General features: G+C 63.6%; 1 protein-coding gene across 1 annotated transcript; it reads left to right on the top strand.

Moving 5' to 3' along the window:
* Positions 1-1458: 1458 nt before the first annotated feature.
* Positions 1459-10393, top strand: ADAMTS4 (ADAM metallopeptidase with thrombospondin type 1 motif 4). Its single transcript, XM_005293775.5, has 9 exons — positions 1459-2795; positions 4837-5160; positions 5522-5654; positions 6018-6182; positions 6735-7021; positions 7530-7716; positions 8136-8311; positions 8439-8614; positions 9092-10393. The coding sequence occupies exons 1-9, from the start codon at positions 2190-2192 to the stop codon at positions 9519-9521; spliced, it is 2484 nt and encodes an 827-aa protein (XP_005293832.2). The 5' UTR covers positions 1459-2189; the 3' UTR covers positions 9522-10393.
* Positions 10394-11236: the final 843 nt, after the last annotated feature.

Below are 11236 nucleotides of genomic sequence, written 5' to 3'. Positions count from 1 at the left end.
CCCCCTGGGACGGAGGGGGTCACAGACGTGCCAGCTTCAGCCCCAAGGACCCAAGCACATGTGGAGTGTCTGGGACAGGCTTGGGGGGACGGAACAGGGGGAACCCCTGCTCTCGGGGGACCCCCGGCTGCCAGGCCATCTCCCTCAGGGGGCTGGCAGCCCTCTCCCCTCCCCTGTTCTCACTGCCCTCGGAGGGCCCATCCTCACCCAGCCCGATTCCATGGGGCTTTGCCCCAAATTCCCTCTGTACGTGTTGGTCTCCCATGGCGCAGCGATGGCAAAAAGCAGGTGGCAAAGGGGACCTACGGCACAGCCCCAGGCGCCGGGTCTGCCCCTGCCCAAGCCAGCTCTGCTGTATTCCTGTATTCCCAGCACAGCAAGCCTCCCACTCACCACGCTCTGCTGTGCCCAGCTCCAGCTCAGAGCTCGGCACGCACTCCTGAACTCAGCCCCCAGCTGCTGGGATGGAGGCCCGGCCTGGGAGTCAGGACTCCTGGGTTATATTCCAAGCCCTGGCACTGAGTTCCTCTGTGCCCTTGTGTAGGTCACTGCCCCTTTCCATGCCTCAGTTTCCCCACCTCTCCAATGAGGGTGGTGACACTGCCCCACCTTCAGGAAGGGCTTTGAGATCTCTGGATGAAAAGCCCTGCTCCGTGCCAGGCGCTGGCCTCTACAGAGGAGGAATCTGTGGCAGAAGGGTCAGGGACTGGCCCAGGTCAGACAGGGAGTTTGGCTCTCCCAGAGCTACTCCCTGTCCTGATGCAGTGAAGTCAGTGCTGGGAGCACAGGAAATCGGGGCCACCAATGCTCCTGGTCTCAGCGGGACTCTGGTGATACTTGGTGTTTTTCTTAAAGCCCCAGCTCCAGGAGTCACGTGGTTTGGGATTAAAGTAAGAGTCACTTTCCAGCCCTTCTGACTGCAGAGAGGCCCACGGGCATGAAGCAGGAGGCAGAGGAAAGGACTCAACAGTTACGATATTATTTTTTGCGATGTCATGATTTTCTGTGGCCTGACTCATGATTTCTGAACGTCTGGTGCTGGCGGGGCCACCTGGATTTGTCTCTAGGAGGATCTGAGCCCAAGGAATCTGGAGCCAACTGGCTGCGTGTCCTGGGCAGGGCACCCATCACCGCAGTATCCAGCCTCTCTTCTCATGGAGGGGGTGTGTGAGAGAGAGAGAGAGAGAGGAGAAATACTCCTCAAACAAAGCTACAAATTGTAGAAAAACTCGGGCAAACAGGGCAAAGTGCCAACTTCATGCTGGAAGGCTGGGCTGGCCGCCAGCCGTTTCTGTTCCCACCTCCAACCCCCCCTCCCAATTTCCTTTATTTTTAATTTAAAAAAACAACAACAACAAAAATAAAAGGACTAAAGCTCTGACAGGGGCAATTGCGTCAAGCAACAGAAGAGATTGCAAAAACGTGTACTCAACTTCACGGGATGTGACAGCCAATGGGGGCCGAGCCGCTCTCGGGAGACAGCTGTTAAAAGGGGCTAGCGCGCGGATGAGCAGCCAGAGAAACTCAGCAGAGAGAGAGCGAAAGAGAGAGAGAGAGCGAGAGAAAGAAAGAAAGTCTAATCTCAAGTTTGCAGGGATTGGCAGAGAGGGCTGTGAACTGGGAGCCAGTTTCTAGAGGGAATAACTTGACCTCTTCCCGGTGGGAACTTTTCCTGCTATTTCTTTGCAAAAAGGAGAAGAAAAACCTTCTCTATTTTTTTTCTCAACCAAGATTTGAAAACTAGAGTCAGCCTCGTCCTGCTGGGACTCTACAAAGTCCCCCAGGATCTGGCCCACCCTGCAGTTTGCCGAAGGAATATTCCGGGGAAGGTCTGGGACTTGAAACAAAAGAGCTGAGAAGACGTTTTATAAACTATTTGAAGAGCCAGCCAGCCAGCCAGCGCGCGCCTCCTCTGGCTCCGGGTCAGCATCTGCCGCGAACCTCCCCGAGCGCACAGCCCGCTTGCCAATGGCTGGCTCGTCTAGGAGCCGCTGTTAGGCGCTGCCCTGTGCCAGGTGCTGCTGAGAGCGGTTGACAGAGCGGATCTCCAGAGCACGAGCCCCGGGTCCTTGTTGTTAATTACAGCTGCTGTTGCTAGTTAAAGGAAAGTCCCAGGGCCTCCCCACGGCAGTGTAACATCACAGAGCTTTTGTGATCGTATTTTGTTCCCCATCTACCCTTGTGCCCCCATGGGAAACCCACTCTGTGCGACGCTGACGCTTCTCATTGCTGCCGGCTGCCACCTCGTGCTGGCATCGGGGGAGCGAGCCGGTGCTGGTGGCTACAGGGAGGAAATCGTGTTTCCGGAGCGCCTGGCGGGCGAGTCTGGGGAGGGGCTGGGTGGCAGCCCCAGCCAGTGGCTTCTCTACCGCATCCGCACCTTGGGGGAAGACCTAGTCCTGGACCTGGAGTGGGACCCCAGCTTCCTGGCGGAGGGGCTGACTGTGCAGTACCTGGGCAGGAGAGGGCAGCCAGCCGCGGTTGACGGGACGACCGAGCCAGGGAGCTACTACACCGGCACGGTGAACTCTGACCCAGACTCCGTCGCGGCGGTGAACTATGACGGGGTGTCGCTGCTGGGGGTGCTGCAGTACCACGGTGCCGAGTACCACGTGCAGCCCCTGGATGGGGGGGCACCCAATGCCGCAGATGGAGCCGGTGCCCACGTGCTCAGGAAGAAGATACCCGAGAAAGCCAATGGCACCATGTGTAGTGTGGGCGCCCAGGCTCTGGGCACGGCTCCAGCCAGCGGAAGGGAGCCCCGCGCCGCAGCAGCGTCCTCAAGGAGAGCAAAGGTAGGGGCGGCTGCTGGCACCATCCACAAGGGGCAGGGCAGTGTCCTCACTGGCCCGCCTCCCCTGGCCATGCGCCCCAGACGAGGCTTCCTCCCGGGCCTGTGGCTTTTGGCCTGGTGACCTAGTCCTGTTCCTGCTGCAGGGGGAATCCTGGAATGGGGCAATCCCAGCTAGCTTCCCGTCCTTGCCGGGGGGGGGGGGATCCCACCTAGCTTCCCGTCCTTGCCTGGGGGGCGGGGGGGGGTGTGATCCTGGCTAGCTTCCTGTCTTTGCCCAGGGGGCGGGGGGAGATCCCGGCTAGCTTCTCGTCCTTGCCTGGGTGTGGGGGGATCCCGGCTAGCTTCCCATTCCTTCCCAGGGGTGGGGGATCCTGGCTAGTTTCCCATTCCTGCCCGGGGGTGGGGGATCCCGGCTAGCTTCCCGTCCCTTCCCGGGGGTGGGGGATCCTGGCTAGTTTCCCGTTTCTGCCTGGGAGGGAGGGGGGATCCCGGCTAGCTTCCCGTCCCTTCCCGGGGGTGGGGGATCCTGGCTAGTTTCCCGTTTCTGCCTGGGAGGGAGGGGGATCCCAGCTAGCTTCCCGTCCCTTCCCGGGGGTGGGGGATCCTGGCTAGTTTCCCATTCCTGCCCGGGGGTGGGGGATCCCGGCTAGCTTCCCGTCCCTTCCCGGGGGTGGGGGATCCCGGCTAGCTTCCCGTCCCTTCCCGGGGGTGGGGGATCCTGGCTAGTTTCCCATTCCTGCCCGGGGGTGGGGGATCCCGGCTAGCTTCCCGTCCCTTCCCGGGGGTGGGGGATCCTGGCTAGTTTCCCGTTTCTGCCTGGGAAGGAGGGGGGATCCCGGCTAGCTTCCCGTCCCTTCCCGGGGGTGGGGGATCCCGGCTAGCTTCCCATTTCTGCCTGGGAGGGAGGGGGGATCCCAGCTAGCTTCCCGTCCCTTCCCGGGGGTGGGGGATCCTGGCTAGTTTCCCATTCCTGCCCGGGGGTGGGGGATCCCGGCTAGCTTCCCGTCCCTTCCCGGGGGTGGGGGATCCTGGCTAGTTTCCCGTTTCTGCCTGGGAAGGAGGGGGGATCCCGGCTAGCTTCCCGTCCCTTCCCGGGGGTGGGGGATCCCGGCTAGCTTCCCATTTCTGCCTGGGAGGGAGGGGGGATCCCAGCTAGCTTCCCGTCCCTTCCCGGGGGTGGGGGATCCTGGCTAGTTTCCTGTCCCAGGCTGGCAGGGGGATCCTGGCTAGGGTTGCCAGCTTTGGTTGGACATATTCCTGGAGGTCTCATCACATGACATAATCTCTAATTAATGATTAATCTTTAATTCTTGGAGACTCCAGGACAATTCTGGAGGGTTGGCACCTGTAAGATTCCCGGCTAGTTTCCTGTCCCTAGGGGGAGGGGGGATCCCGGCTATTTGCCATCCCTGTAGCATGGCCAGGCTGTTGTGGGAAGCCCTGTCCCCTCCTTGAGCCAGCCACCTCCCCTCCAACTCTCTTTGGGTTATTTGTTTATTTCTACCTTGGCCATTTGCCTCCCAACCCAGCTGGGAGGGGTGGCTCGCTGCCATGGAAACAGCTGTTCCCCTCCCCCCCATCCCTACTGCTGGAGCTGCCCCGGGGACAGGTGGGTTGGCACAGGCTCCCAGCTGCCCCTGGCCCATCACCTGGCGCCAGAGGAGCTGAAAACTCCAGCATTTTCTGTCCCTGCTGAGGCCCCCTGGGCCAGAGCTCAGAGTTCACGTTCAGTCTCTGGTTGGGGCTGACTGAGGAGCAGGGGCTGGAGTCAGGATGCCTGGGCTCTGTTCCCAGCTCTGGGAGAGAAGTGGGGTCTAGTGGTCAGAGCAGGGGGGAGGTGGGGGGTTTGGGTGCTATTCCCAACTCTGCACAGACATTATGACCCCAGGCAAGTCCCTTTTCTGTTCCGTGCCTCAGTTTCTCCCTTTATAAAATGGGGCAGGCTGAGACAGTGACTGGTCCTAGCCCCCCAGCCCCTCTCACAACACCTGCCACAGAATGAACCAGGTCCACCCCATCTCTGACCATCTCCCTCCCCACAGCGGTTCGCCTCGGTGCCGCGCTACGTGGAGACGCTGGTGGTGGCGGACGAGCACATGGCCCAGTTCCACGGCACCGGGCTCAACCGCTACCTGCTGACCGTCATGGCCGCTACCGCCAAGTTCTTCCGCCACGCGAGCCTGCGGAACCCGGTGACGCTGGTGGTGACGCGGCTGGTGGTGCTGGGGCCCGGCGAGGACGGGCTGCAGGTCACGGCCAACGCTGCCCAGATGCTGCGCAACTTCTGCCAGTGGCAAAAGGGACTCAACAAGCCGGACGACGCAGATTCAGAGCATTTCGACACGGCCATCTTCTTTACCCGGCAGGTACGGTGCCCCCTGGGACAGCCTCTCCCCAGTGCAGCCCCCCCAGTGCAGCGCCTCTCCCAGACTCTCCTCGTCTCCAGCCATAGGGGTTCTGGGGGGCCCAAATCACATCAGCAATGGCCAGTGCCAGCAGCAGCCCTCAGGGGGTGAGAGGTTCAGATGGGGCAGGGGGCCCATGGAGGGACTGCTTGGCCAATCCAGCACTAGCCCTGAGTACCCCGAATTGGCTCACAGTTGGGGGAGGTGGGGCTGGCCCCACTGGCGTGAGAGAGCAGTGTGCCTCAGGCCCAGGGGCTGGGACCGCACAGCAGGCTCCCCGTCCCAGCGCCCCACATGCCCCAGCATCTTCTTTCTCCCGCAGAACCTGTGCGGCATCTCCACCTGCGACACGCTGGGCATGGCGGACGTGGGCACTGTCTGCGACCCCAGCCGCAGCTGCTCCATCGTGGAGGATGACGGGCTGCAGTCGGCCTTCACCGCGGCCCATGAACTCGGTAAGTGCTGCCGGCCGGGGGCAGGGCAGGGCCGGGCATCACGAGGCAGCGAGAGCCCAGAGCCCTGCCAGGCACAGAATCAGAGTCCAGCATGGCCAGGCTCAACTGCTCCATCTCCACTCCCACCCCCCGATCTCTCCCCACTGCACACCGATCTCCCCGCTCCATCTCTCCCTCTCCTGCACAGCACGTGGGATCGGGTCCCAGTGTCACCAGCGTCAGCTGCTTGATTCCCCTGCAGAGCCCCCGCTGCCCAGTGCCCCCCCCAGCCCAGGGCCCCCCTCTCATGCCCTCCCCGTGGCAGCCCCCACAGGCCGGGTCCCTATGCCACACACTGACCCCGTTTTATCTCCCCCTTCCCAGGCCACGTGTTCAACATGCTCCATGACAACGCCAAGGCCTGTGAGGACCTGAACTCCAGTGGCACCCGGCACATGATGGCTCCGGTGATGTCCTACGTAGACCCCGACCAGCTGTGGTCACCCTGCAGCGCCCGTTTCATCACAGACTTCTTGGACAACGGCCATGGTAAGGACCCCTCTGGGAGCCCGGAGCCATGACAGGGCTGGCCAGAGCCAGGCACAGCGTGGGCAAGGACTGGGCAAGTTTCTCCAAAGCAGCTCTGCCAGTGTCCCTGAATCCTGACCTGCAGCCCCGTGCCCTCCCAACCCTGCACTCCCCCTATGAGTCTACAGTTCAGCCCCCCTCGCCTGTCAGACCCTTGGCCGGCCCATGCCAGCAGGGATCCTGGTTTGTGGGGCAAACAACTGAGCATTAGGAACAGGGCTGAGACCCGCCCCCACCACCCTGGGCCCAGCAGCCCTCGGCCAGCCCCTGCCAGTCAGGCTGGAGCTGAGCCAGCCCCCGGGGTACCAGGGTCCCTGTCCTGGCCCAAGGAGGGGACATCTCTGCCCAGGCAGATTTTGCTGCCCATGCTGGTGTGGGGATGATCCCCCCGCCCCGCATAGTGTTCCTGTCTCAGCTGCCCCCTCGCCGAGCACCCCGAGCTAGCTCTGCCCCAGCCTGTCTGTGTCTGTGATACCCAGGCCCCTCACGTGCCAACCCGCTCCCTCCCCACAGGTCACTGCCTCCTGGACAAGCCTCATGAGCCCCTGCGCCTGCCGGCCCCCTTCCCGGGCAGCAACTATGACGCAGACCGGCAGTGTCAGCTGACCTTTGGGCCGGACTCCCGCCACTGCCCCAACCTGCACCCACCCTGCTCCTCCCTGTGGTGCACGGGCAAGATCAACGGGCACTTCATGTGCCAGACCAAGCACTTCCCTTGGGCAGACGGCACCGCCTGCGGACAGGGCAAGGCTTGCATGAATGGACGCTGCATCAGCAAAGTGGAGATGAAGGCCTTCAACGTGAGTGTCCTGCTACCCCAGGGCCAGCTCCAGGGTTTTGGCCGCCCCAAGCAGCCAAAACAAAACAAAACAAAAAAGCCGCGATCGCGATCTGCAGCGGCAATTTGGCGGGAGGTCCTTCACTCCCAGGCGGGGTCCTTCACTCCCCTCTCCAGAGCGGCCGCCCCAAGCACCTGCTTGAGAAGCTGGTGCCTGGAGCCGGCCCTGTGCTACCCATGGGCTCTGGGCACCTGCAAGACGGGGCAGGGGGAAAAGCACTTGCCTACCTCTGCGGGGGTGGAACAGGGCACAGGGGAGCCAGGAGAGGGGTGAGGGCGGGGCCCAGGGACTGGCAGAGTGTGGAGGGAACGGGGCAGGTGGGGAGTGGCTGGGGACTGGGAGGGATGGAGTCTATGCTTCCCAGCTGCAGAACGGCGCTGGGTGCCTGGGCCCAGGGCGCCCCCTGGCAGCCATGTGGCTCTGACTCCCCCCATCCCCATTTCTAACCCTGCTCTGTGTCTCCCTGCAGACTCCCACCCCCGGCGGTTGGGGGCCCTGGGGCCCGTGGGGCGAGTGCTCGCGGAGCTGCGGCGGGGGCGTGCAGTTCTCCACCCGCGAGTGCAACAAGCCCGTCCCACGCAACGGCGGCAAATACTGTGAAGGCAAGCGCACCCAGTACCGCTCCTGCAACACCCAGGAGTGCCCGGACGGCACAGGTGAGTGAGGGCAGCAGTGGGGGCAGCATTTCCCCTCCCCGCACCAAGAAGCCAGGAGCCACTGGCCAGCTAGAGCACAGACCCTCCTTGAGGGCAGGCTGGGTCCAGCCAGCACCATCCTGGAGCTCGGAGGCCCCTGCACCCCTGGTTGTGCACTGAGCGACTCCCCTTCCTGAGCCAGAGATGCAGCTGCTGCGGGGGTGACAAAGGGAGAACCCCTTGGGAAGGGCCCGTGGGCTGAGCTGGCCCCAGCTGGACACGGGGGCGGGTCTGGGGCAGGGAAAGGGTCAGGCAGGGCAGTCTGTGCAAGGCTCTGAGAGTGTGTCCCAGAAGCCAGCACAGGGAGGGGGGAGTCCCCAGGAGCCAAGGCCCAGCACGGCCCCACACTCACCCAGCACCCGCCCCGTGTCTCGTTCCAGCCCTCACCTTCCGGGAGCAGCAATGCGCCGTCTACAACCACCGCTCAGACCTGTTCAAGGGCTTCCCCGCGCCCATGGACTGGGTGCCCCGCTACAGCGGAGTGGCCGAGAAGGACCAGTGCAAGCTGACGTGCCAGTCGCGGGCCCTGGGCTACTACTACGTGCTGGAACCGAGGGTGAGTGAGGGCTCCCCAGACCCTGCAATGCAGCCATCTGTGGGGACGGGGTGGGGGGAGGTTGTAGAGCTGAGCCGTGGTGGGAGAGGACTGGCCCAGGCCTCACTGACTTTGTGCCCATCTCCAGGTTGCGGATGGGACGCCCTGCTCCCCCGACAGCACCTCGGTCTGCGTGCAGGGGCGCTGCGTCCACGCCGGCTGCGACCGCGTCATCGGCTCCAAGAAGAAGTTTGACAAGTGCATGGTGTGCGGGGGAGATGGGTCCCACTGCTCCAAGACCTACGGCTCCTTCGCCAAGCCCCGGTGAGTCCCCACCCCACCTCGCAGGCTGGCCCCGGGGCAGGGCCTGGGCATGGGGCAGTGTGCACACAGCAGGCAGGGGGCGAGCGTCACAGCAGCGGCTCCAGGACCGGAATGCCAGGGCCCCCACGCTCAGCTCATTACCAGCTTATGGTAACGAGGCGCTAATAGCGAGAGCCCTAGCAGGGACAGGGTCTCCACCCCCAGCTCTGGGCTCCTCAATCCTGACCCGCAGCCCCCCAGCTCTGGGCTCCTCAATCCCAGCCTGCAGCCTCCCAGTCCTCTCCCCTCCTGGAGCAGTGGCGGTGCATAGGGCTGGGCGGTTTGAGACGCAGGCATGAGGGGGAGCTATGCCAAACTCTCCTAGTGCTGGAGCGGGCGCCGGAGCCCACGTCTCCAGGGCTCTGCTCGGGGCCAGCCCCCAAGTCCCTCCCTTTGCTTTCGCTCCAGCGTCCTGATGCCTGTATCTCTGCCTTTCAGCTACGGTTACAATGACGTGGTCACCATCCCAGCTGGGGCCACCCACATCCTGATCCGCCAGAGCAGCAGCTCTGCCACGGCCAGCGATGGCATCTACCTGGCGCTGCGGAGGCAGGACGGCACCTACGCCCTGAACGGGAACTATGTCCTGGTGCCCTCGGAGCTGGACGTCAGCCTGGCGGGCAGCGTGACACTGCGCTACAGCGGGGCCACCAAGGCCACGGAGATCATCACAGGCCGCGGGCCACTCCACGAGCCGCTCACCCTGCAGGCACTGGTGGTGAGTGACCACAAAGCCCCCCGGCTCAAATACACCTTCTTCGAGCCCAAGCAGCAGAAGCGGACGACAGAGCAGTGGCTGAAGCAGAAGGCCCAGATCCTGGAGATCCTGAGGAACCGGCGCGGCCGCAAGGAACCCCCCCGGCATTAGCCGTTTAGCGCATGGCTGGAGTGGCAGCACCCGGTGCAGCTTCCCCTGGTACCAGGGACCCATGGGCTGGAGCCCGTCCCAAAGACAGAATCAGATGCTGGAGCCCCCAGCTCAGGCTACCCCTGGGGGCTCCCCCTGCCAGGCCAGGGCTCCGTGGAACAGAGCTCTGCGTCTGGCCGTTTGAAGGGGACTCTGCACTGGGAGCCACTGTGGCGTTCCTGTTTGGCAGGGACACTTGCGTGTGCCAGGTCTCTATTTATTCGGGTATTTATTCGTGGCCGGGGCCATGGGCACTGGCCATGGTACATCACTCAGCACCTTCCTTCGGCCTGGCTGAGCCTCGGCAAACTCGCCCCACGTGCCGCCAGGCGCGAGCCACGAAGCACATTTTGAATCAGCTTCTACCTCAGTCCCCCGGCAATCCCCACTAGAGCTGGGTCTCACAGGGTTCATTAGCGCGCTGGGCAGCAGAGGACTGCCTGGTCCCGGGGGCTGGGAGGGGCAGGCAGGATGCGTCCCCCTTCACTGCAGAGAGGAATACGAGGGCTGAGTTAGAGCCCTCTGGGGCTGCGGGCCAGGCCTTGCTGCGTGTGATCCCAGCACTGTCTGGTCTTGGTGCTGCGCTGGCATCGTGGCAGCCTGGCAGTGCCCAGGAGCAAAGAGCCAGCCTCCCCCAGCCCATTTGGTCAGCGACTGCCCACGCAGCAAAGGAGGGACTGCGGGTAATAATTTAAGGTCTATTTAAAGCAAAGGGCCGTTGCCCGGGCAAGTCCCTGCTGGCACGGCTACTGCCGGTTTGCACCAGTTGCATTTTTCTATTAATTATTGTCATTATTTTTTTGTAATAAAAACCTGCCAAATTATTTATAGACCTCGCTCGAGTGACGCCTGGTTATTGGGCCCGCGGGAGCCACGCTCCGCCCTGTCACGCCGCGCTCGGCAGCAATAGCGCCCAGCACGCTGGAGCAGGACCGGAGCTGGGACCTCCCACAGCCCGGGCCCCTGCCCACCTCTACAACACGCCGTGCTGGGAGAGGCCGGAGCTGCGTAGCTGGGCGCGTCCCCATCCTCACTGCTGTCCAGTGTCAGGCCAGCCCCTTTGCCGCAGGTGCCTGTCCCCAGAGCCCAGGAGGGTGATGTGGCTGGAGAAGGCCCAGCATGATACCCGTTGTCCTGGCCTGTCATTGGCTCCTGCCAGCGGCCCAGCACCGGAGGGGCAAGCGCTAAGCCCCGAGAAGCTGAGGAGGCTGCGGCTGCTCCTGGCCCTCTGGGAGGTCAGCGCTCCCGCCCCAGGACAGGCTGTGGTGGGGCAGTGAAGTGCCCAGGGCAGCGTCAGCTCGGGTGGGATGGGGACGGACACACACACACACCCCACTCCCTGGGCTCCTGTCCCAGCGAGGCGCCCAGCGCTGGAGGCCCGGTGGGGGACGGAGCAGACCAGACCCCGCTCAGCCGGTTTGCTGTGGCCATGGGCTGCCCACCCTGGGCCTGGGTGTCGGCCGCTGGCTCCTCCTCAGCTTCCCGCAGCCAATCAAGCTGGCAGAGCCTCCTTCCACCCCAGCCAGGAGGGCTCCAGTGCCCGGGGGCAGAGGGGGCCTCCGCGGGCCGTTTCCCCCAGGGATCCAGCACGCAGCTACTGCCCCTGGAGAGCTCAGCTCACCGCTCCAGCTCAGCTAACGCCCTGGGCAGGGGGTCTGGGCTCTGCTGGGGCCGAC

The sequence above is a fragment of the Chrysemys picta genome, chromosome 20, assembly GCF_011386835.1.
Source record: "Chrysemys picta bellii isolate R12L10 chromosome 20, ASM1138683v2, whole genome shotgun sequence".
Lineage (NCBI taxonomy): Eukaryota > Metazoa > Chordata > Testudines > Emydidae > Chrysemys > Chrysemys picta.
Note: the sequence above shows the minus strand (reverse complement) of the source record. Positions and strands in the feature narration are given on the sequence as shown.